The sequence below is a fragment of the Phoca vitulina genome, unplaced genomic scaffold (genome assembly GCF_004348235.1).
Source record: "Phoca vitulina isolate PV1807 unplaced genomic scaffold, GSC_HSeal_1.0 scaffold11, whole genome shotgun sequence".
In the NCBI taxonomy this organism is placed as follows: domain Eukaryota; kingdom Metazoa; phylum Chordata; class Mammalia; order Carnivora; family Phocidae; genus Phoca; species Phoca vitulina.
In genome coordinates this window covers 47913416-47938626 of record NW_022589714.1, presented here as the reverse complement: position 1 = coordinate 47938626, position 25211 = coordinate 47913416, and the positions used below count along the sequence as shown (strand labels likewise).

The 25211-nt window shown below is 43.1% G+C and overlaps 1 protein-coding gene and 1 long non-coding RNA gene across 3 annotated transcripts in view; one reads left to right on the top strand and one right to left on the bottom strand.

The window, feature by feature from the left end:
• NUDT3 (nudix hydrolase 3) overlaps nucleotides 1–21489 on the bottom strand; it is a 119349-nt gene extending 97860 nt beyond the window's left edge. Inside the window, exon 1 of one of the 2 annotated variants that reach the window (XM_032409991.1) lies at nucleotides 21099–21489. In XM_032409991.1, the coding sequence (XP_032265882.1) occupies nucleotides 21099–21197 (99 nt within the window). In that variant the 5' untranslated portion in view covers nucleotides 21198–21489. Of the gene's footprint in view, nucleotides 1–20642; nucleotides 20919–21098 lie in introns of those variants that run through there. The other variant, XM_032409992.1, reaches the window with a different exon arrangement.
• Nucleotides 21490–21850: 361 nt separating this feature from the next.
• The window catches only part of LOC116635678, a 4051-nt gene continuing 690 nt past the window's right edge, over nucleotides 21851–25211 (top strand). Inside the window, exons 1-2 of the long non-coding RNA XR_004300200.1 lie at nucleotides 21851–22353; nucleotides 23630–23671. This is a non-coding gene — a long non-coding RNA (uncharacterized LOC116635678). The remainder of the gene's footprint in view (nucleotides 22354–23629; nucleotides 23672–25211) is intronic.

The window sequence follows — 25211 nt, the reverse complement described above, 5'->3', positions numbered from 1 at the left end:
GCAGAAGAGGGGAGCCTGGGTGGCTCAATCAGTTGGGCGTCTGCCTTCGGCTCAGGTCGTGATCCCGAGGTCCTGGGATCAAGCCCTGTAACGGGTTCCCTGCTCAGTGGCGAGTCTGCTTCTCCCTCTTCTTCTGCCCCTGCACCCCCTGCTTATGCACTCTCTCTCAAATAAATAAAAAATCTAAAAAAAAAAAAAATTGGTAGAAGAACCAAAGAAACATTTTTTCAAAGATTACCTATAAATGACAAACAGGTACATGAAAAGATGCTCAACATCATTAACTGTCAGAGAAATACAAATCAAAACCACAATGAGATACCACCTCACAACTGTTAGAATGGCTATCATTAAAATGACAAGAGAAGAGCGCCTGGGTGGCTCAGTCGTTAAGCGTCTGCCTTCGGCTCAGGTCATGATCCCACATCGGGCTCCCTTCTCAGCGGGAAGCCTGCTTCTCCCTCTCCCACTCTCCCTGCTTGTGTTCCCTCTCTGTGTCTCTCTCTATCAAATAAATAAATAAAATCTTTAAAAATAAATAAATAAAAATAAAATGACAAGAGATTAAAAGTGTTGGATGTGGAAAAAATGGAACCTTCGTATGCTGCTGATGAGAATGTAAATTGGTTCAGCCACTACGGAAAACAGTATGGTGGTTTCTCAAAAAATTAAAAATAGAACTGCCATATGATCTATCAATCCCACTTCTAGGTATATATCCCAAGGAAACAAAATCATATCTCAAATAGGTATCTGCATGTCCATATTCACTGCAGCATTATTTACAACAGCCAAGACATGGGAACAACCTAAGTGTCCATCAGATGGATGAATGGATAAAGAAAATGTGACACACACAGAGGAATATTATTCAGCCAAAGAAAAGGGAAACCTGCCACTTGCAACATGGATGGACCCTGAAGGCACTGTGCTTTGTGGAATAAGTCAAAAACAAATACTATATGATCTCGCTCACATGTGGAACCTAAAAAAACTAAGCTCACAGAAACAGAGAACAGATAGGTGGCGGCTGGCAGAGGTGGGTGTGGGGGGCTAAAAAAAGTCAAAAGCTACAAACTTTCAGTTACAAGATAAGTAAGTTCTGGGGATGTAATGTACAGCATGGGGACTATAGTTAACAATACTCTATTGTATAGTTATTTGAAAGTTGCTAAGAAAGTAAATCTTAAAAGTTCTCAACACCAGAAGAAAAAAGATTTGTAACTATGTTACAGTGGAGAAACCAGACAGACCTCACCTTAACCGAACAATCAAGGTTAACATCACCAGTAATAAGATACATTGACATCATGTACCTTTTGATATGATGCACTGACAAGGACACATCACTTCTGTGATATTATCGCCAAAAATGCATGACCTCAATCTAACCATGAGAAACCATGAGACCCACATTAAGGAACATTCTACTAAATAATTCACTACATATTCTGTGTGAGACTCAATTTTCTTCAGATACTTCAAAACAACATATCAAAAGACACAGAATCTGTATTGAATAGCAGATAAGAAAACCCAGCTATCAATTATCTAAGGATATTTGGAGATTTGTAAATTTAGGAGATTTGTAAAAAGTGCAAAATACCACCACTCTTCACTAAATCTCATACGTGCTTCTTATGAATGAGGACTGGGGAAAGACGGTGGCAAATGGAGGGTGGTAATTCTTTAAGATGGTTGGCGGTCATATTTTTAAAAATGTGTACTTCTTGAGACTAGAGAAAGATAAAACAGTCATTACTGTGGTTGCCAATATTACCTTCTTATGTGATTTAACAATGTCATTTACAACAAGAGAGGAACATTTAAGTAAATGCTTTCATCCATTCAATGGGCACATAGCCATTAGAATGTTTATGCTGAGTTCAGATTAGGGGAAAAAAATGTTTATAATACGTGAAAAACCAGTTTATAAAATTGTATTTATTAAATCAGTCACAATGTTGTAAAACCCAAAAACCATAATGATTAAAGAACTTCCTCTGTACGTTTTGGAAGAAATGATTTGGAGGTTACTTATCCTCCCAACAACTGTGAACCTGCTATGTATAAAGCACCATGCAAGCACCAGGGAAGGTGAACTCCGAGCAGGGGAGACACATTAGAACTCTGGTAACTTACCATCTAGTGGGTTCAAAAGAGGGGATGTTTTCCAAATTCACTACAGTGACCATGAAATAGCTTTATAATGGAAGGAAGACTAATAAAACTGCCTTCAAAAATAAGCCTCTGGCATTCAAACTTTGCCCAAAATATCCATGTTTCTGATAAATTCAGCTTTCTTCCCACAACACACATGTGCTGGCTCTGGGATGCGTGATCAGCCGCAGCCAACGGTGACAATAAGCAATAGATGCTGCTCAAGTCAGTATCGACTATACTTCTATAATTGTATCACGGCCTCTCATTCCACCTGCTTTGTTTTGTTTTCAATGCTGGCGCTGGGAGTCAGCTTTAGAAATGTATTTTTATTCAACTTTCTTCCTTTCCACTTATTTAACTCCTTCTTGTGGATCTGCCAGGAAAAAAAAAAACTGTTCTTTTCTACCTGCGTATGCATTATTTTACCAGAAATAGCACAGTAAACAGATGTGAACACCTTTTTGGTTTCAGTTCCCTTATCTCACTGAAATGGCTGGATAGATTTTGTCTAGGGTTACTTCCAGGTTTACAAATTTGATTCAAGATTCTATAACCTCAGGTCTTACCTCCTTCCATAAAGCCCTTTCAAAGTACACTCACACTGCCCCATTTATTGCATTTAAATCCTTTTTAAAGTTTATTCCATTAAATTTTTTCTTTCCCACTTCCTATGTTTTTGGATCCCATGCCACACTGACGTCTATCTTGATGCAGCTGTGTTAGGCCATTATGATCAGGATCTGATGTGATTTTTTTAAGGTCTGCATAATCTCTATTAACATAGTGGCAGCAAACTCCTACTCACCCTTCAACACCCAGATTTACTCCTTTCCCACTATTTCCAACTTTCCTATTCAGCATTAGTCATTCCATTCCTTAAGCATTCTGGGCAGGGTTCTTTCACAACACTTTTTTTTTTTCTTTTTTTTTTCACAACACTTCTCTCACTGAATTGTAATTATTTGTTGACCACTGGGATTCCTTCAGTGTTCCTGTCTTAGTACCACTGGCTAACAATTCTTGGGTACTCAATACGTACCTGGGAAAGACTTTATCTTCCCTCATTCAAGTTTCATAGAACTTCATAAATTAGGTGCCATTTTTTCCCACTTTACAGATGAAAAAATTCACTCTCGGTTAGTTTCCCACTCCCCTGACCTTATATAATGCTCCTGAATCAGTCCCCAACCTTGAAACATTTCCTGTTTCCTTTCCCCTCTCCAGCTCCTACATGCAAAGGGATAGGGAAATACAGAAAATGTAAACACTATAAATTCTATCCTCTCTTTTGAAGATGGAATTTAAGTTTCCACAGTTCTAAAACCGTCTTTCCTGCTTAAAGTTCATCCTCCGTGGTGCTCTACACACAGTAGGCCCACAACTGCTTGTGAGGATACAGACCATTCAACCTCCAACCTTACAAAACTATCCTTTGGATCCCAACCATACTAGTCTGCCACACTTTTTCTTGCCTCTGAAATTCCTATGACCAAACCACTTTCAGTATATATATCTTTTACTTCTCAGAAAGATGGTGCCACCTGGAAGGAGTTTTCTCAAATTCACATCAATATAAATCGGGCTCTAGGTTTTTTCTTTTATCTACCCTCCGATCTCAGATGAAAATGTACTTCTTTCCTAAAAACCTGTCCTAATCAACCCACATCCAAGCTGGATCGCCTTCTATACATACCCGTTCCCCTCCTTCCTACCTACCTACATCCTATCCTTTCCTAAAGCACAAGATTGACGACTTCAGTGTTTTGTCTCCAACATGAAGTCTCTCCAAAGCACAGCCTCTACACTTTTTCTAATTGTTCCACGTACTTTAAGTCCTGTCTCTTCCATTTTTCTATCTGCCCCCACATAAAACAAATAGCTGCTTGTTCAACTGCACTGAAATGACTGAAGGAAATTAAATTAACCAATTTAGAAAAGCATTCTTCCCAGAGACTAGGAAACACATCCTCAGTTTTAAAAATCATCACTGCATCTAGATTAGTAAGGACTCAATAAATTCTTGTTGACCAAGATGGAACTTGGAGACTATAATGTGTATTTTAAGAAACATCCTATAGTTTTCATAAACTTACATTATTAAAAAACATTTTAGGGGGCACTAAATAGCTGGCTCAGTCCGTGGAGCATGCAACTCTTAATCTTGGGGTCGCGAGTTCAAGCCCCATGTTGGGGGCAGAGATTACTTAAAAATTTTTTAAAAACACATTTTTTAAAATCTGGTCCTTGATATCCACAAGGTTTAAAATATTTAAAAATTCACACACTCTCAAATATTCTTTAGGACAATTCTAAAATGAGAAACTATAAGCATCGAGCGTAGAGAGGGTATGACGATGCTGGTAAACATTTCATAAAAATACCAGCGTTTAGGCCAGTGTTAGTTACACTTGCTCTAATTTGACTGGATTATTCTTTGGCCATTTAAAATCAATTTTACAAACTCTAGCAAAAATAAATTTTTACCATAAAAAATGGAAAAATGTTAAAGCCTCCACCATGAATAAAATGAAAAAGCTCTCCCAGGGAAAAAAAAACAGAGGCTCCTCAGTGATTCAGTTAAGTGTCTGCCTCCAGCTCAGGTCATAATCTCAGGGTCCTGGGATTGAGCCCCAAGGGAGCCTGCTTCTCCCTATTCCTCTGCCCCTCTCCCACTGCTCATGCTCGTGCTCTCTCTCTCACTGGCTCTCTCTCTCAAATAAATAAAATCTTTAATAAAAAAAGAAAAAGAAATTAATAAAAATTTGGACTCTGCACATACATTTCCTCTGGTACACTGCATTAGTGAGGAGGTTACCTTAAAAACTACCCAGGAGGTGCATTAGACAGGGCTCAAACCAAGTCTGGCCATCTGTAGTCAAAGGGACTGTACTGAAAGAAATATCAAAGGCTCAAAATAGTGGGGTGGCAAGGACTAAAAGGCCAGGCTTGGAAGATATGCCCACACCACGGCACGCCAGGGCTGGGAGCAAAAGCCTGGATCTAAAACACAAACATCTGGTAAGCACATAGCCACTGCCCTCCCCCTACCTTCCCCCCAACCTCCTCAGGACTGGAAGCACTGAGCCACAACTAATGGAGCCTGAGTCCTGCATCCACACAGGCACACCAGAGAATGGGCACACACACTGTGCCCATTCAGTTCTTGGGATGGGAGGGTGGGCCCTCCCTCCTCTCCAAAGGAGGATTTCTCCAAAAAGAAGAGAAGAATGCTCTGAGGAAAGAGGAGCTGACCAGAAACCCTAGAAATAACAAGCATTTATCCTTCTCCTCAAAGACAGGCACCCACTTGCAAAGTCACTCACAGAATGACTCTACATTCTATTCTCTGATTTTCTGCCAGAAAAATCAATCGTTCCGTACACTCTATATCTCTGCACCATGGCCCACAAACTCTTCTCCAGAGGCTCTAATGCATATGCTACTGCCTCGGCTGCCCTTGGCCTCTTTGCCCAGTCAGACCCTCCCCCAAGTCCCTTGATCAAGTCCTCTGCCAAGTCCTTCCCAGACACGCACCTTATTAAACCAAAGAATTCATCTCCTCATTTCTTTCTCCCACAGCACTGTGTTTCTAGTTTAAAAAAATTTTAAGTTTTATTATAAAATCAAGCTACAGGGATTATTTTAAATAAAATTCAAGGTATTAAAATAAATTGGTTTTCTTTTATGCATTTAAAATATTTTCTTAGACATGCCATAAAGTATGAGTTTTTAATGGTACAAAGTATTAATATCATGAAATAAAAAGTAAGTTTATTTTTGAAGGATTTTCCTGGTTCCGGTGGCAGCTCCAAAGTTCCAAACTAGTAGGGTTCTCTGTTGAGCTTCTCGTTTTCAAGTCCTGGGGGATGAGAAGTGTCTTTATTCCTCTCCCAGACATTGGTTTGGTTGGACCCTCTTAATTTCTCTTTCTCCAAGTACAGATTTGGGACAGAGTGGGGGAGGCAGGCTGAGGACAAGAGCTTTCTTTATCCAGAGAAAGGCTTCTCTTTCTCTTTTCTCTGTCAGGCTTGGACATTTGCCTAAATGATGGTAGGTGCTCCATAAATGACGATCTGAGGAAAGGAGAAGGAAAGATCGTGGACTGCTGAACAGCGCCATGCTCATACGAACAGGGCCCAGCATCACCAAGTACTCTGCCCTGTCTGGTACCTCTCCTAACACTAAAACTGTCATAAAAGATGAAACCAGAGAATCACTGAAGTACTCTATTTTAAGACCTACTTCAAATTATCACACTATACTGCAACTGCTGGCTTATCATCTCCACTGCTGACTGTAAGCAACATGAAAGCAGGGACTGTGTCCGCCTCATTCACTGGAACGCAGCACAGTATCCACTCTCAAGAAGCACAAACTGATTTAATTAACAAATGCAAACTGGCGCTCACAAATTCCCATAACCTTCTTCCCACCACAATTCACTACACAAGCCCAGGTTGCAATGAAGTTAGAAATTGTCTTTTTCTTAGCTTTATATTTACATGGCTGACACCAAATGTTAACTTGGGCCAGGCACTGGGCTAAGTGTTCTATATGTTAAGTGATTTCACTTAGTCCTCCAACGATACAATAACATAGGGAGGTATTATTATTGTTACAAGTGAGAAGATGAGGCGAAGAGATGTAAAGTAATTTGCTCAAGATCACCAGACTAGTGAGTGTACTTAAGAGCCAGGGCTCCAACCCAGGTGTGTCTGACTCCAGGGCCTAAGCTCTTAAACACTACAGACATCGAAACTCAAACGCCACTCTATGGGGCCTGGGCAGGGGGCACAAGTGTGTGAAATCAGTCAGAATCTTCTGACACTGACTTGTCACGTGTCTAAAGGAAAGAGAAGAAGGAATATTTTCAAATATGTACTCCCTATTTTTCTTGAAATTTACAAAGGTACAAGAAATATTTGACCTTTCTCTTAACTCTACCTTCAGAAGGCAGTAACACCTCAGCCACCACAATAAATGTTAGCTGTCACTGGGCCTCGATATCAAGGGGACCACAGGGAGTGGTAAGGATGGTGGCCCACTGAAGAGAGGTGGGCAGTCCAAAGGGTGGCCGCCACTCAGTTCTGGCCACAGTCATCACATAGGAAAGCTGGCCCAGATCTTCTGATTTTTCAAGAGAAACCTAAAGACCAGATTCCTTATTTGAAAATTTTCAAATTAAAATGTTGGAAACTAATTTTTTTAAAGATTTTATTTATTTATTTGACAGAGAGAGAGCACAAGTAGGCAGAGCAGCAGGCAGAGGGAGAGGGAGAGGGAGAAACAGGCTCCCCGCTGAGCAGGGAGCCCAACGTGGGGCTCAATCCCAGGACCCTGGGATCATGACCTGAGCCGAAGGCAGCCGCTTAACCGACTGAGCCACCCAGGCGCCCCTGTTGCCAACTAATTTTTAAAAACTGTTTAATCATCTTGCATCCCAAACACAGCCATGAGCCATCAGCATGTGGTCCTCACGACACTTCAGGGCAAACAGGATTCCAAAGGCCTCTGACTTTTCATGAGGTCACCTACATGGCCCAATGTCCTCCACCTGGAATTTTCTCCGTCAGCTACCCAAATCTAACCAAGACATTTAGGTGTGGCCCTACAAACCCCATAAAACTGTCCCAGACACTCCAGCTCATCTTCACAGACTCCTCCAAATTCACAATAAACACTACCCTCCATCGCTTCTTTAATTAGCTTATATTTTTCATTCTACACTGCATCCTGCCAAGAGCTCACAGCTAGCTCCTCAGGAGCTCACATCCTATTCTACACATCTTAACCTCCTCAGTTTGGAGTGTTCTTTATATATACACAACTACTTTCATAATAAAAAAAAAACAAAAATTCCTTTTTGGAAAAAAAAAATCACTCATGGTGTCTGACAGGATGACCCCAAGCTATGTCCTTATTAAATGTTGAATCTTTGAAAATACCATAGAAATATAATTATTACACACAGAAACTCTCTGGATTATTTTTCTAACTCATTTTACCAATAAAATCTAAAAGTTTCATCTTATTATTATTAAAGGCAGTCTATCCAAACTGCAAAACCTCCCAGGAAAACAATCAGTGCTGCAGCGAGAGGTGTAAAGGCCCTGAGTCAGGGCTCAGCACAGTTAGTAAGTGATGGCTGAATAGAAGTTTAACAACCAAGTCATTTCTGCAAAGAGGAAAAAAATGAAACATTAAATAATTAAAGTTCCAGTTACTCAAAATATGTTAATTCAAGCTACTCACATATACAAAGTGTTCTATAAAAGCACGTATCTTCCCTTGAAGAAGTTTACTAGGATTCCTGAATATTCAAAGAAAAATCACTATCCTTCCTCTTTTTTTTTTTTAAGATTTTATTTATTTATTTGAAGAGAGCGAGAGCAGGAACACAAGCAGGGGGAGTGGGAGAGGGTGAAGCCGGCTTCCCGCTGAGCAGGGAGCCCAACGTGGGGCTCGATCCCAGGACCCCGGGTTCATGACCCGAGCCGAAGGCAGACGCTTAACAACTGAGCCACCCAGGCGCCCCCTTCCTTTTATTTTTTAAGTAATCTTTATACCCCTACACCCAATGGGGGGGCTTAAACTCACGATCCCAAGATCAAGAGTCGACCCCAAGATCAAGAGTTGCATGCTCTACTGACTGAGCCAGCCAGGTGCCCTTCCAGGCAGTTCTTTAAAAGGACTTTACTGTTTATGAATGAAGAGAACTAAGTGTATACAAAGAAAGTCTATTTAAGGGATCATTTCTTTTGTATGTTTTTAATAGTCTTGTCTTCTCTATAAGTTTGTTTCTACTTGCTTTAGATTTAAGTTTTTAATGTTTTTGTAATAATTTTCTTTACATGGAGTAGAAATTCACTCTATCTCCTTTTGGAAATGCTCACAAAATACGCAGATGTAAGATAATGTTTTATGATAATCAAGTTATTAACTTCTCATCTCGAAAAAGAGTTAAGAACACTACATCAAAAACTAATGATGTACTTGGGCGCCTGGGTGGCTCAGTTGGTTAAGCGTCTGCCTTCGGCTCAGGTCATGATCCCAGGGTCCTGGGATCGAGTTCCGCATCGGGCTCCCTGCTCAGCGGGGAGTCTGCTTCTCCCTCTGCCTGCCGCTCCCCCTGCTTGTGCTCTCTCTCTCTGTGTCAAATAAATAAATAAAATCTTAAAAAAAAAACAAAAAACTAATGATGTACTATATGTTCGCTAATTAAACATAATAATAAAAAAATAAATAAAAATAACCAAATACTTATTAAAAGAATCAATGTTGGAAAAAAGAAAAAGAAGAATTTAAAAGTGTCCTAAACTAAGAATTTTCTTTTTTAAAGATTTTATTTATGTATTTGACAGAGAGAGAGAGCATCAGTAGGCAGAACGGCAGGCAGAGGGAGAGGGAGAAGCAGGCTCCCCGCTGAGCAGGGAGCCCGATGCGGGACTCGATCCCAGAGCCCTGGGATCATGACCTGAGCCGAAGGCAGATGCTTAACCGACTGAGCCACCCAGCGCCCCCTAAACTAAGAATTTTTTAAAGTATATTTGGATAAAGCCCACAAAAGGCATGATCTTCCCTGCCTGGGATGCGTAACCAGATTTGCACACAGTCCACTTCTAGTTAACTGAGCAAAGAAAACAGCAGCAGCACACACGATATAAATGATAAAATGTCAAAAACAGAAAAAAAAACCACTCATATTTGCTTTGCAAATATTTTGGTGCTCACATTTGAATATGGCTGAATCGTTCTAGTAATTCTTTTCTATTTTATAAATAAGAAGGTTGCACTGTGATGATCTTCCTCAGTCAAGTTTCCCATACCCAGCTCTGGGTTTGCATTTAAGGGGACTGGTGCGAGGAGATAGAAAAGAAGGTTAAGGCACAGTCTGTGAGAAGGAAAAATCTCCATTTTCTTCCTTCTTGAAAAGGGGAAAACCCAGTTCTCCCCTATTGTGTTTCTTTCCTGAACGTCTCTTTCACTACTCACAAAAGCACACTTCACTTTTGATACTTCTGGTCACAGAATGTGTGGGGTTCCCCTACACCAAGCAGGTCTCTGCAACACCAGCTGGGTGTCCTACAATTAACTTGATTCTGGCACTATCTCTATAGCTCAGATCCCGCAGGTTAAGAGCTCAGTCCCACAAGTCCACCACCACCCTTTCCGATGCCAGTCGCAAGCCTCCATTATCACCAATGCTTCCAACCAACTGGCTACAGATCAGAGGTTCCAACAGCCCCCTCCGTGGGTTCAGTTAATTTGCCAGAGTAGCTCACAGAACTTAGAGAAACATTTCATATGTTTACCAGTTTATTAAAGAATATGGTAAAGGATACAGATGAAGAGCCAGATAAAGAGATGCATAGGGCAAGGAGCTTCTGGCCCCATGCAGGTGGGATGTGTTACCCGCCTGATGTGAATGTGCTCACCAACCTGGAAATTCTCTGAACCCTGTACTATTGGGATTTTTATGAAGACTTCATCACCTACGAATGATGGATCATTAACTCCATTTTCAGCCCTTCTCCCTTCTCAAGGCAATGGGGAGCAGGACTGAAAATTCCAAGCTTCTAATCATGGCTTGGTCTTTCTAGTGACTGGCCAGGAGCCATCCAGGAACCCACCCAGAGTTGCCTCATTAGAACAAAAGACATTGCTATCACCCAGAAAATTACAAGAGTTTCAGGAGCCCTGGTTCAGGAGTAGAAGACAAAGACCAATATTAGAACAAGAGATATTCTTATCACTTAGGACATCACAAGAGTATTGGGAGCTCTGTGCCAGGAACCAGGGCGAGACCAATACATGCCTTCTATTATCTCACAGTCCCTCAGGAAGAGCTGAAAAGCCACAATTCCACTCAGAATTCTACCTACTCCCCATTCCACAGCTGGGGACAAAAGCATATAGCTAAAGTGAACAGCCTCCTACCAGTACTAGGAAGGTATTTTGGCTTAAAAGGTCAACTCTGAGTAGTCTAAACAATGAGAGTTTAGAAACTGGCAAGCCCAGTCTGACCCGGACAACTGCTAAGCTGCTTCTCAGGGGCTTGAAGGCCAGTCAGACAAGCAGCTGCCACATCACAGCACCGTCCTGACACACACAGCCCTCTGCCAGCACTGATGCTACGCCCGCAAGCACGCACGCCCCTCCATTCCCAGCAGCTCCCCATTCTAGAAGGATCCCTGGCACTTCAGGTTACGGAACCTCAATAAAACTAGTAAGTGCTGAAAAACCACAGGCATTCAAGCGGCCTGGGTTCAAATATATTTCTAAGAAAAACTAGCAAACCTCTGTTCTATTAAACAAAAATATCCCCCAATCTTTCATTTGCAATGCACTGCTGTCTTATCTTTTATAAGCTAACTACCTGACTCTTTCGTTCCATATCCTTTGTACCTTTTGATTTTTGTACTCTGTACATATATATTACCTATTCAAAGTAGCCTTTCTGACTAAATTACCCTAGGAAAGTGTAAAGAAACTTTAGGGTCTTTTCTTTGGGTCCTTTCAGATTTATCTCTTAAAAAGATGACAGAACAGGAGCGCCTGGGTGGCTCAGTCGTTAAGCGGCTGCCTTTGGCTCAGGTCATGATCCCAGGTACCTGTGATCGAGCCCCACCCACATCAGGCTCTCTGCTCAGCAGGAGGCCTGCTTCTCCCTCTCCCACTCCCCCTGCTTGTGTTCCCTCTCTCCCTGTCAAAATAAATAAATAAAATCGTAAAAAAAAAAAAAAAAAAAAAAAAGATGACAGAACAGTATTTTCACCTCCACTTGTACATTTCTCAAGCACAACTTTTTCTAATCAACCGTCACCATCACGTCTACTCCTCACATACAAGGGAAAGAAGGTGGTTTCATGGGATGTTACTGGTTTGTTTGCTGGGTTGCTATAAGTGACAGAGGCAGGGCAGAGTAAAGGAGAACCAGGAAAACTGGAAAAGTAACGAAGCCCCACGGGAAATGGTGGCCTCCCACCTCTGCAACATCTCCCACCCTCTCCTCCCCTTGGCCTTCGGCCGCTCTGGCCAGCTTCCTGCTTTTCCCCCTTGCCAAATTCATTCCCACTTGGGGCCTCTGTAATTGCTCTTCCCTCCGTCTTGCTGTTCAGAGACTACCTGATCCCAATTTGCCAACACCCCTACCACCACTTAGTCCCATCATACATTCATTTCCGGCCCAGCACCACCACCACTGCCTAAAATCATCAAGTTCACTAATAGTTTTGCTCATTTACTGTCTCCCTGCATCTGTTATCAGAAGTTTCACAAGAGCAAGAGCTTCCATTCTGCCTTGTTTCACCACTGCATTCCAAGAACAGTGTCTGGCCTAGAAGCAGGCACTCAGTAAAAGTTTGTACAACAAATGAGTAAACGAACAAACGACTCTAAGAATGAACATTTTTCGGGGCGTCTGGGTGGCTCAATCAGCTAAGCATCTGACTCTTGATTTCGGCTCAGGTCATGATCTCAGGGTTGTGGGATTGAGCCCCGAGTAGGGTTCCTCATGCAGCATGGAGCCTGCTTGAGATTCTCTCTCTCCCTCTGCCTCTGCCCCTCTCCCTGTCTGTGCTCACACACCGTCTCTCTCGAAATAAATAAAATCTTTAAAAGAAAAAAAAAACAACTACGAACATTTTTCCTTACTCAAAGGCTTATTAGTAAGCTAGGCAGCAAGGGTTTCAAGAAGACTGGGAAAAAGGCTGTGGGCATTCTTGAGCGCTTCCATGTCACTTTAGGACAGAAATTCTCAAACTGGATTTAAGGAAGTCTTCTTGGGTATAGAGAGGATGTTACTCAGCAAGTTGACTTTGACTGCATATGTTTTATTACTAAATTTTAAAGTTTGGGGACTTTATTTCTAAATTCAATTCCTTATTCTTCTTTTATCCGCATATTATCTTCTTTGCCTATGAAGGTTCTTTCGTTCTGCTTCATACCTTAACCACCATAAATCAAATGCTTCAAGACTCGGCACTCACAAACCTTACATCATGTCTCTTTCACTTTGACCTAGATAAAGTACAAAATGATGATGACAGAAAAATTTTATGACCATCCCTATCAACCTTCATTTGCAACTGATTACTACTAACTAAACTTTGGAATCCAGATTTGATATACATTGTTGGCTATGAACCACTATCAACAAGTCATTAAAACAGTATCTACTACTTGATTGCAGTTTGTTGACATATTTATTTACTTACTAATAAAAGGTTCCAGGCTATCAGCAAAATGAAAATCCTTTTTCCTCAGGTACTACATCACTAGGGTTGAGAATCAGTACATTATATCAACTACCCAACACCAATCCTGCAAGATGGCACAGACTCACAAGTTCAACATCTGAAAGAAATCCTAAGTGCCCTATCATGGGAAGATCCATTGAGATTCAGAAAAGATTTACAACCAATTACACATACACTCCCATTGGGCTGATACTCAACATTATCAGACACCCTGTCACTAAGACACTGGAAATAAGAGCTAGAACACTTCCCTGAAACATTTTTATCAACACATTATTGGTAGACACTAGCATTCAGTATATTTTGGGTATTTTCAATTCCTCTACTAGACTGTAAGCTTCTTAAAAGCAGGGACAAAGTGTTCATTCATTCATTCACACAGTCAACAAACAGCATTGAGCATATACTATGTTCTAAGCACCAAGGATACAGGAGTGCATAAAACAGACAAAAATTTCTATCCTCATAAACTAGCTGCATTCTAGTGAGAGGAACAGAAACAAATAAGTACATAACATGGTCTTGGTGGTGATATGTGCTGCCCAGAAAGAAGCCCAGGAGACACAGGGACAATGTACTGGTGTTATTTTCTATAGCATGATCATTAAAGAGCTGTCTGATGAAGTGAAAACTAAGCCTTAAAAGACCTAAAGTAAGGGAGCAAGGCATGCAGATAATATGGGGGAGAAACAGCACAGAGGCCAGTGAGGCTGGAAGAGAGGGATGAGTAAGAGGGAGAGTAGTAAGAGATGAGGTCAGAGCCATGGCAGGGACCCAAACATCCAGAGCCTAGGGGGTCATGATTAAGATGTTAGATTCACTGAGACAGAATACCACTGGAGCAGAGAAGTGACATGATCTGACATCTATGTTGGAAGAATCACTCCAGCAGCTGTGTGGTAGACAAGACTAGAGGAGCGAGGGTTAGAAGCAGTTAGGAAGACCAGTTAGGAAGATTCAGCAGTAGTCCAGGCAAGAGGTAATAATGGGTTAGGCTAGAAGAACACAGTAGAGGTTGAAGTGAGGTTAGGCAGGATCTGCTGTCAGATTATTGTGGGTATGAGAAAGGAGAAGTCAAGGATGGCTCCAAGGTTTCTAACCTGAGCAACTGGTAGCATAGAGATTTCCTTTACTGAAAGGCTCAACTGTAGGAGAAGCAGGTTTCTGTTGCTGTTTGCTTTTTGGTGGATGGAATCAAGAATTCAGTTTGGGGGGGCGCCTAGGTGGCTCAGTCGTTAAGCGTCTGCCTTCGGCTCAGGTCATGGTCCCAGGGTCCTGGGATCGAGCCCCACATCGGGCTCCCTGCTCAGCAGGAAGCCTGCTTCTCCCTCTCCCACTCCCCCTGCTTGTGTTGCCTCTCTCGCTGTGTCTCTCTCTGTCAAACAAATAAAATCTTTAAAAAAAAAAAAAAAAGAATTCAGTTTGGGTATTTTAAGTTTGAGATGCCTATCTGATATCCAAATGGAAACACTGAGTAGATTGCAGTATATTCAAGTCTTGATTTCAGGAGAGAAATTAGGGCTAAAAATAGACAGTTGAAAGTAATCAGTATAAATATGGTATTTAAAGAGGGGACCAAATGAGATCATGTGTGTGAGCGTGTGTTGGGGTGAGGGAGTAGTTCAAAGATTGTGTCCTTGCGCACGGCAATGAAAGAATTCAGGAAAATGAGGAGGAACACAATACTAAGAAGGAACAACCAGAAAGAAAGGGAAGAACTAGAAAGATGTCCTAGAAGCAAGGTAAAGAAAGGAATGTAAGGAATGATGAGGTAACAAGGATTCAGGACTGGCCACTGGATTTGTTAACTTGTTATCTTGAAGACTGGCTCCAGCAGAATCACAGAAGAGTGCCCGAATGGAATGAGTTCAAGAGAAACTGGAAGAGGGAAAATGGAAACAGCAAGTACAGAAATATTTTTCTGTGAAGGGGAAGAGAGAAATGGGATAGTAGCTGGAGGGAACATGGGGCAAGGGAGCATTTCTTTTAAGATGGGAAATACTTTAGCCTGTTTGCCCTGGGAACGATAAAGTAGAGAAGGAAAGGCAAAGAAGCAGGAAAGACCGGACACTCACAGGAGTGAGGCTGCTGGGCGGGCAGGAAGGGATGGACACAGATACACAGCAGGCAGACAGCTTGACTTTATGAAGGACCACAGATTTATTTACCTGTGTATTCCCAGGATCTTGTACAGAGACTAGTCCATAATAGGGCTCTCAAAAAATGAATAAACTAATGTATTCTTGAACTAGGGCTCTTCCTTTTTGTACTAGGCTATGAAGAAAAATAGAGATTGCTTCACACAAAGTAGATATGCAATACCATTATTTACTGAGACATGAGAATCACTCAAGAGCAAAAAAAAAAAAAGGTCAGGGCAAAGAATGGAAAAGAAGGAGACTGCAGGGGCGCCTGGGTGGTTCAATCGTTAAGCCTCTGCCTTCGGCTCAGGTCATGATCCCAGGGTCCTGGGATTGGGCCCCACGTCGGGCTCCTCGCTCAGTGGGAAGCCTGCTTCTTCCTCTCCCACTCCCCCTGCTTGTGTTCCCTCTCTTGCTGTGTCTCTCTTTGTCAAATAAGTAAATAAAAAATCTTTTAAAAAGAAGGAGACTGCAGTTTGATTTCAGACCAGAATTCACATCTCAGGATGTAGCCAGAAAAGGAGATAATATAAGAAATGTCTAACTGACTAACCAGTATTATTAGGTAGGCACAAGGGAAACCACACACCCCGAGAAGGAAAGACTGAGAGAAGTGACTGGATCAATGCACCCACCATGATCTTAGAGCAATGTAATACTGGACAATGACCAAGTTATGTTACGAAAAGACTCTCCAACCAGCCTGGGATCTACTGGAAGCTCTTCGTCATGGTTATGGCCTCTGGGATTGCCACCTGTGCTTTTACTCCCCTCTCTAGAGCCCAGGGGAAGGTGCGGTCTGCAGTGACGTCCTTCCACCTGCTCCTCTGGGACATTTTTACTGACAAACACTCAGGCCACCAGAGTCGTTGCCCACTGAGGATCTTCAATGTCAATCATCTCCCCACCCAACCCCGTGAGCTCAAGGAGCTGAGAAAATGAGAAGCAGCAGTCCCTTGCGAAGAGATGGAAAAGCTCAACAAACCAACCTAAGACCCTTAAGGACACTTTTGTCCTTTCTTTTTAAAAGTAGTTCTAATACACAGGGAAATCTGAGACAATCCTATCAGTACTCATTTTTTACCTTGAGTAAAAACAGATCCTAGGCACAGCTTTAATTCCGAAGCACTAAGCACTGCGACATCATCTGGTATACAACCTATGTCACTGGTCTTTCTAAAAGAGTATTTCACACTGCTAGACATTTCAACCATCTAAAACGCCTGTTACACTCCCCCACTCCACTCTGGGGAGGGTAGAAGAGTACAAGCAAGCCCACCTCTAGTATACTTCACTTCCTGTCCCATCACAGAGGCTCCAAAAAAGAGAAAAGAGGGAAAAATCTCAAATGGAAGTGCATCCAGAGAGCCAAAGTTGAATAATATGACAAAGGTAAGTGTCATATTACCCAATCTTACTCAAGAAACCAGTTTCAGTCTTCTGTACTGTTTATGATAAAATGTTAATTGGAAGATAGAGCAGATTAAAAATACAAATGTATATTTATTTGCTAATCCTTGTTTGTAGGTCCAAGATCTTGTCTTGAGTATAGGTCTATTGTTGAATGCTGAGTTGTCTTTCATATACCACACCCATCATGCATGACCTATGTTTTCCAGTTCAGGGTTTTTTTGTTTGTTTTTAAAAAATTATTCATTTGAGAGAGAGAGAGAAAGCACATGCGTGCACATGTGCAAGCAGGAGGAGGGGAACGGAGAGAGGGAGGGGGAGAGAACCTCCAGCAGACTCCCTGCCAAATGTGGAGCCCAATGCAGGGTTCAATCCCACAAACCCTGGATCATGACCTGAGCCTAAACCAAGAGCCGAACACTTAACCGACTGAGCCACCCAGGCGTCCCTCCAGTTCAGGTTTCTATAAAGAAAAACAAAAACCTGAGAACACTTTATCTATGTGCAGAGTCTTTCTAAACTTTTAAGACTCCCTCTTCATCTTTTGCTTATCCATATAATTGAGCAGTAATTTCTTTTAAAGATTATTTTATTTATTTGACAGAGAGAGAGAGAAACAGCTAGAGAGGGAACACAAGCAGGGGGAGTGGGAGAGGGAGAAGCAGGCTTCCTGCTGAGCAGGGAGCCCGATGTGGGGCTCGATCCCAGGACCCTGGGATCATGACCTGAGCCGAAGGCAGACACTTAACGACTGAGCCACCCAGGCCCCCCGAGCAGTAATTTCTTTTAATGACTTGAATTATTGAGTCATTCCAAAGCATTTAGAATACTTCTCACAAAACCATTCATTTTGAACTCAAATTTCATGGGCTTACATCATATTTAATTACACTGCATAATTACAAGTATGATGAACATAAACAAATATAGGAATAAAGAAAACTGATTCTTTGTAAGTGCGCAATTGGTCGGGAGGCCTCATGGTTGGGGGGTATATGAAACCCAGTAGCTCCCAGAGTAACAACAGCATTCAGTGTACCAAGTTGGTTTAAGTGGAGGTTGGGTAAGAGACTACCTACTATTAACAGTCAGTTCAAAGTACTGTAATAAATACGTTAGTTATCATGAATGCCCCAAACTTAAAGGTTTTAATTTATCAAAATGTCAATAACAATCAGTAAAACTTTGAAGTGGGGGGAATTTTCCTTTTTTTTTTTTTTAAAGATTATTTATTTATTTATTTGACAGAAAGAGACACAGCGAGAGGGAACACAAGCAGGGGGAGTGGGAGAGGGAGAAGCATGCTCCCCGTGGAGCCTGGAGCATGGAGCCTGATGCGAGGATTGATCCCAGGACCCTGGGATCATGACCTAGGCCAAAGGCAGACGCTTAACGACTGAGCCACCCAGGCACCACCCCCCCCATTTTCCTATTGATTCTTGTTTATTAACAGGAAAAGCAGCCCGAGGTCTGAAGTAAAGGAAATGCATTCTCTTCATGCTGTTGGGCCTGTTCTTCTGTCTTTTCCTCTAGACTTTAAGCTCCCTACATATGTCTCCTTTCTAACAGTATCTCAATAAACTGGCTCCATAATCTTGCTGAATATGTTCATACATCCTAACCTGGATCAGTGTTTCAGCTATCACTGCTGGCATATAAATAAAATCTTCTGGGGCTGAAAAAAACAGAATGTTACAAGGTTTGATTCTGTCTATTATCTGCTAATATTTTCCATCTCTTTCTCTTTACATTGTATGTATGTTTCCTGACACTGGTAAATCAAATTTATTAACTAGGGTCCCCTTATACTTACATTACTATTATATTCATGCTAATAATATTCTGTAAACTATTCTATCTTGATTAAAGTCATTGGTTCCCATTAAAAAATAAAATTGGGTTGAATGTCCTATTGAGTTTAAATTTCACATTCCCACAATGTGTGGCAGCTAATACTTCCAGTTTCTGGCACTTCTATTGAGAACATAAAAGTTCTCCCGGAACTAACAAATTACTTCCCTTCTAACACAATTATGTAATCTGAGAGTTGAACGGCACCCTAGAGATTATTTTGTGGTCCAAAATCCCTCCCAATTAAGGGATCCCATTGAAAAGTACTCAACTTTTTTGGTCAGGGAGGGATGTTTACCTTTAAATCCCACATTATAGAGTGCTACACCCATAGTAGGCTCTTAACACATACTTGTTTAATTGAACTGAACAAGTCTAAAATGGGTGCATTTCATTAATTTTCTTGTTCTTTCTGGGCTTTAGCTGTAACATCCACTGAATCTGTAATTAAAAATTTGCATGAATCTTCTGCTCATTAGCCAATGTTCAAAAAGAAATTCAGCAGAGGAAACTCCACAGTCAAATGTTTTAACATTAAGGCTGTTAATGTCAGTACATAATAAAAGTAACAGAAAACGGAAAATCAAGTCTTAGTTTGCTTATGATCTATGAAGACTTTCCAATTTATCCAAAATACTCACATGTTCTCAATTTCTAGTATGATTTTTTTAACGAATAAAGTCTTGCATCATTCATACAACTAAATTATACACCCTTCTACTTATAATTGGGGTGCTCACAGACTTAACCACAGTACTGTAGTAAGACATGTTATTATGCTAATTAATTTGCCCTCCAGTTAAAACAGACTGTGATCCCATCTGATTTCCCATAATATGATATGATAATGAAGAGAACAAAGCCTCGGGAGCAGTAAACACCACCGACAATTTTACTTTACTCAAGTATGTATTCCAAAACTACATAATTCACTCCATGGCCCCGTTTATTACATCTGTTTTGGGGACTTTTACAATATATGATAGGACACAAAGTATACATTTCCAAATTCCCTTTCCTTCTGTTTTGCTGAAAGGGAACACACACACACACACACACACACACACACACACAGTCCCTCAATAGCACAATTACTGCTTTGCTAATTTTTTTCAGGCAATAATTTAAAGTCCCACTTCCTCCTAAATATCTCTGGACAGCAACTCTTGGCAACCCATCTGTCTCTTTCATCACAGCTTCTTTTCATAACTAACGGGTCAAGTTCCTCTCCCCCCATTTCAACAGAATGCACTGTACTTGCAGCCCTGCCACGATAGCCCACTGCTGAATGCCAGAATATAGAATATTGAATTTCACTGTCCTTCATTGTTTCCAGTTTAACTGCCATTTTACCACCATGCACAGGAAGAAACGCTTTCCCACAGGCATCTTATGAATTTCCAAAGCAGCTATTCTTTGTGGATTTACAAAAACGTTTGCCTTCTCTAAATTCCCTTTATCACCACAGAAAAGGCTTTGGGAAGCTGAGATTTTTTTTTTTTTTTTTAAGTACCCCATGCAAAAAGAAACTGATTCTAAGCATTTCTATTTTGCTAGCAAATTTAATCCTAAACGCCTTACTATAGGGCAATGTCAGGGCAAGATCTTAAACATTGCTTTTGGCCTTCCCAATTAAAATGAAATATTTTCAGGTCATAAAGATTATCTTATCAAATGTCCTTTCTTCTCAGCTACTCCAGAAGGCTACCCAGCGCATTGTAAAATAAATTGGCTTTGGCGTTTGTACAACGCCCTAAATCTTCCTAACCAACCCCCCTTAGGCTCACAGACACACATAATCCCTCGGCAACCCCCAAACCTGCCAGTGAAGTGGACTATTTCTCTGGCACAAAGGGCCGGCCTGCGCCTCGTGCACGGCGGCCTCTGCACACATGTGTGGGTTGACAAGTGCGGAGCTGCCCTTCCTGGATCCTAAAGCTGGAGGCCTGGCCCGAAAGCCACACACACTTCCCCACCCACCGCCTTCTCTCCGCGGCCACTGTCTCCTATGACAGGCGGCCGGCTCTGAAGCTCCTTGGGCCTGACTCCCGTGCCGTGTGGCCACGCTCGGACCCACTTCCCCTCCGCCCACCGTCCTTCTTCCTTCCTCCTCTTGTTTGGCTCAAGAAATTCCGTCGGAACTTCATTCGGGCCGAGAGGAGCGGCCCTGCCCGCGGCCCCGGCACACCCTCCCCCAGCGGCCGCGCCCCCCGCGCCTCGGCCGGAGGCGGCCGCAAATTCCGGTGACCCCCGGCCCGCCCGGCCGGAGCCTCACCTCCTCCTCGCTCTCACTGCGGAAACACAGGCACGCGGCCCGCTTCTTGTAGCCGTCGCCGTCATAGGTGCGAGTCTGGTTCGACTTGAGCTTCATCATCCTCCGGGCCCAGGTGGGGGTGCGGTGCGGGTCGCGAGAGTGGAGGATGGGGAGCCCGCTCCGGACGGCGGCGCGCGCGCGCGTCCCCGGCTCGGCCAAGGGAAGCAGGGAGGGGGAGCCGCTTCTCCGCTACACGGCTCGGCCGCTGGCCCGCCACGGCTGCCTCATTCCCCCCGGCCCAGGCCCCGCGCCGCCGCCGCCGTCACGGCTGCCGTCGCCGCCGCCGCCACGGCCGCCGCCCCCTCTGCCGCCGCCACCCCCGACGACAACCGCGCCGCCATCTTGGGCGCGCTGCGTCAGCGGCGTAAAGCCGCGAGGGCCTGCGGGACGGCCGCGCGCTTGCAGCGCAGGCCGCATCCGGGAATCGCACCCTCCCAGTCCGCGCGGCGTAAACGAGCGTCTGGAATGAAGGGGCCGTGCGAATGGAGGCGGCCGCAACGCCAGGAGCGTAGGGGTGGGGAAGGTGGAGCGCGCGCGGAGGAAGTCGGGGGAGAAAGGGGTGCGGGCGCCCGGTCTCCCGGCTCGGCTGAGCGGTGGCCGGAGGGGAGACTCGGCTATCCAGCCACGCGGTTTGGCGGAAGGGGAAGCGGGGACTTGCCCAAGGTCACGCGGCGATTCCGCGGCCGAAGATGACCGAAGGTCAGGCCGCCCCGCCTTCGCCGTGCCCGTTAATCTGGGTGGGGGTGAGGGGGAAAGTCTGGAGGAAAAAGCGGGATGCAATTAAACGCTCTGGAGTGTGCAGCCTGAGATACCTAGGATTAGGATGGCAACGCGAGTGAGGGGGATCGGGGGAGGGGCGTTGTGCACATAGCGTTGACATGCAGAAGCTCTGGAAGTCTTACTGGCTGGGGCACTAACAGATGTTTATCCTGCAACCCTTGACTGGTGCAAAAACAAATGCTTCCTGTTAAGGTAAACAGGAGGGCCAGAAAAGGAAGATACATAATGCAAATCATAAGACATCATCGTTTCCGGCAATCAACGAGGACTATATAGTGTGGACGTCAAACAGATTGTCCAGGGGAGAATATATATCCAGACGCTGTGGAGCAAGGAAAAATGGAATATAACCTGTGCATGTTCTCAGCAGCCGAGACCAAACATAATACCATGTCCATTCCCTGAACGTGGTGTAAATCCTGTGCAGGATTTGTCTGTGAGTTGCTCGTTGCCCTTCTTTAATTTGCTTGTATTTTGAAACCAAATCTTAGTTGGTATCTCAGTTACATCATTTACTTACCTCTATTTGGCGTTTGGCAATCAGAAGTCACTTAATACATTGCAACTAATATTAACATTTCACTTAACCCTTGCCACATAAAATGCGGGATTTCAGTTAATTTGGGTCAATCCTTATGCAATAGAATTCCCAAAATCTCGGTCATTTTGGTTGTCTTTCTAGTTTTCTCTTCTGCCATTAGGTCTCTAAAAGGAAGGAAGGAAAAAAACAAGTTCTGGCTATAGAAATCCTGTAACATGTTCATTTGTAAAAAATTTGAAAAATACAGAGGGCATAAAAAACTAAATCATGTGTATTTGAACACATTCTGTAGAGATCGGTAGCCTGCTCCCGCTGCCCCCCGGTCTATCTCCCATGCTGTTTTTTTTTTTTTTTTTAATACCATTTCTAATTACTACCTGATAGTCCATCATAGGGATGCACCATCAATTATTTTACCTTTTCCTCATTGTTAGAAGCTTAGGTTGTGTCCTCTGTTTCATTAGAACAGTAATGAATGTCCCTGTACATAAATCCTTATCCCTATTTCAGATATTCCCTCAAGATAAATTCCCAGAGGCAGATGGAGGTTGGTGGGAACATATTTCTGGCTTTTGCTGCCTGTTGCCAAAGCCTTCCCAGAAAAGTTGAATACAGTCACTCCGGCAGCTGGACAGCTACACTGTACTATGTGCCACTTTCTTAGGGTTGAGAGCAGAATTGCAAATGGCATTTCAGGTCTCAGTACAGCAGAGTAGAGACAATAAGCAAGTTAGATCGGGGCGCCTGGGTGGCTCAGTGGTTGGGCGTCTGCCTTCGGCTCAGGTCGTGATCCCAGGGTCCTGGGATCAAGCCCCACGTCGGGCACCCTGCTCAGCAGGAAGCCTGCTTCTCCCTCCCCCACTCCCCATGCTTGTGTTCCCTCTCTCACTGTGTCTCTCTCTGTCAAATAAAATCTTTAAAAAAAACAAAATAAGTTAGATTGTAAACTCACGAGCAGGATCTGTGTCATTTACCTTCATATTTCCACCTACTAGCACAGGGCCTTGTCCAAAATAAGAATTCAGTAAACGTTGATCGAATAGGTGGATGCAGTTTTTCTGTTGGGTTTCTAATTCCTTCTCCAGCTTTTATGGGCCTGTCTAGTTGCAAGAACCCACAAGACCACTCCCACATTTCTTGCCTTACTAGTAATTACTTTTTCTTTGTTCAGGAAACTTAACCAAAGGATCCCACCCTTTCCTGGAAGACAATGGTAAATACCAGTTTAAATTCATTTAAAAAGTATACTTATTAACATATTAGTCCAGTTAAATACTTCTCCAAAAGTGCTATAAGAAAAAACTGATAGGCGGGCGCCTGGGTGGCTCAGTCGGTTAAGCGACTGCCTTCGGCTCAGGTCATGATCCCAGGGTCCTGGAATCGAGTCCCACATCGGGCTCCCGGCTCAGCGGGGAGCCTGCTTCTCCCTCTGACCCTCTCCTCTCTCATGCTGTTTCTCTCTCGCTCGCTCTCTAATAAATAAATAAATAAATAAAATCTTAAAAAAAAAGAAAAAACTGATACGCAAAACGCTGCCTAGAGCTTATGACCATGTTAAAGTGTAAGGTATCTCTTAACTTACAGAAAACTGGGAGTTGTTGATTTATCTCTTATCTTCTATCCAACTGATAATAAACTCCACTGCTTCTGCCTTCTTGACATCCTCAACCCCGGCCCCTTCTCTGCTTGCCCTGTGCCATTACTTCATTAGGACTCCCCCTCTTGCCTGTACGATGGCCTCCTTGGCTGCTGTCCATCCTCCCTCTGCAGCAAGGTGAATCCTTCCCAATGCAGATCTAAATAAGTCACGTCCTTGAATTAAACCCTATTTGTTCCTCAGTGCTTTCAAGATACAATCCAAATTCTCCCAGGAGATACCAGACCCCACAGGAGCTTAGTCTAGTCATTCAAAACTACTTAGTTTCTTGAACCTCTAACCTTCTAATCTTCTAAGTCTTTGAACATGCCTCCCTGGTGTCCGGAAGGCTCTTCTTCCAAGACCGTCACCTACTCCCTTGTCCCTCCCCGTCCACCCAGAGAGAAGCCAAATTATATTTATCCTTCAACACTCAAAAGTTACTGCCTAATGGCCTCTGTCCTTCCTACTGCCTGAGTTTGTCCTGCTTTATCACATTGTCATGATATTGTCACTGGGTTTTTTGTTTTTGTTTTTTTGCCAATCTCATATTTCAAACTTACTGAAGGCAGGGTCTGTATCTCACTTATCCTTGCCTATTTCACTCAGCAGTTATCCCAGGGCCTGACCTAGAACTCACCTCAAAAGAAGTTTATTGATGGAAGAACAACTACTGTCCTTCCAGAACCTGATCTTGAATATAGAGCTTAATCACTTGTCTATAGGAACACCCTCCCTATAATCTGTCCTCTGAATGAAGGTCACTAGCATTCTCCTGATCCCACATTTCAGAGATCATCTGTAATAACTTTTTAGGGTGAATCCTGGATGAAATGACAAAATGCAGAAAATGGTTTTCACAGGTTCCTTAGTCCATCCTGCTCCTGTAGCATGCCTTTCTCTCCTCCCCCCGACCAGGACTACCTTGTTCATCCCAAGTCCCACAGGAGCACCTACTGTTTCTGATCTTTGCTTTTGTACAAGTTACTTATTAATATATAACAAATCTCCTCAAAACTTAGTGGCTTAAAACGTGAATCATGGGGCACCTGGGTGGCTCAGTCAGTTAAGCGTCTGCCTTCGGCTCAGGTCATGATCCCAGGGTCCTGGGATCGAG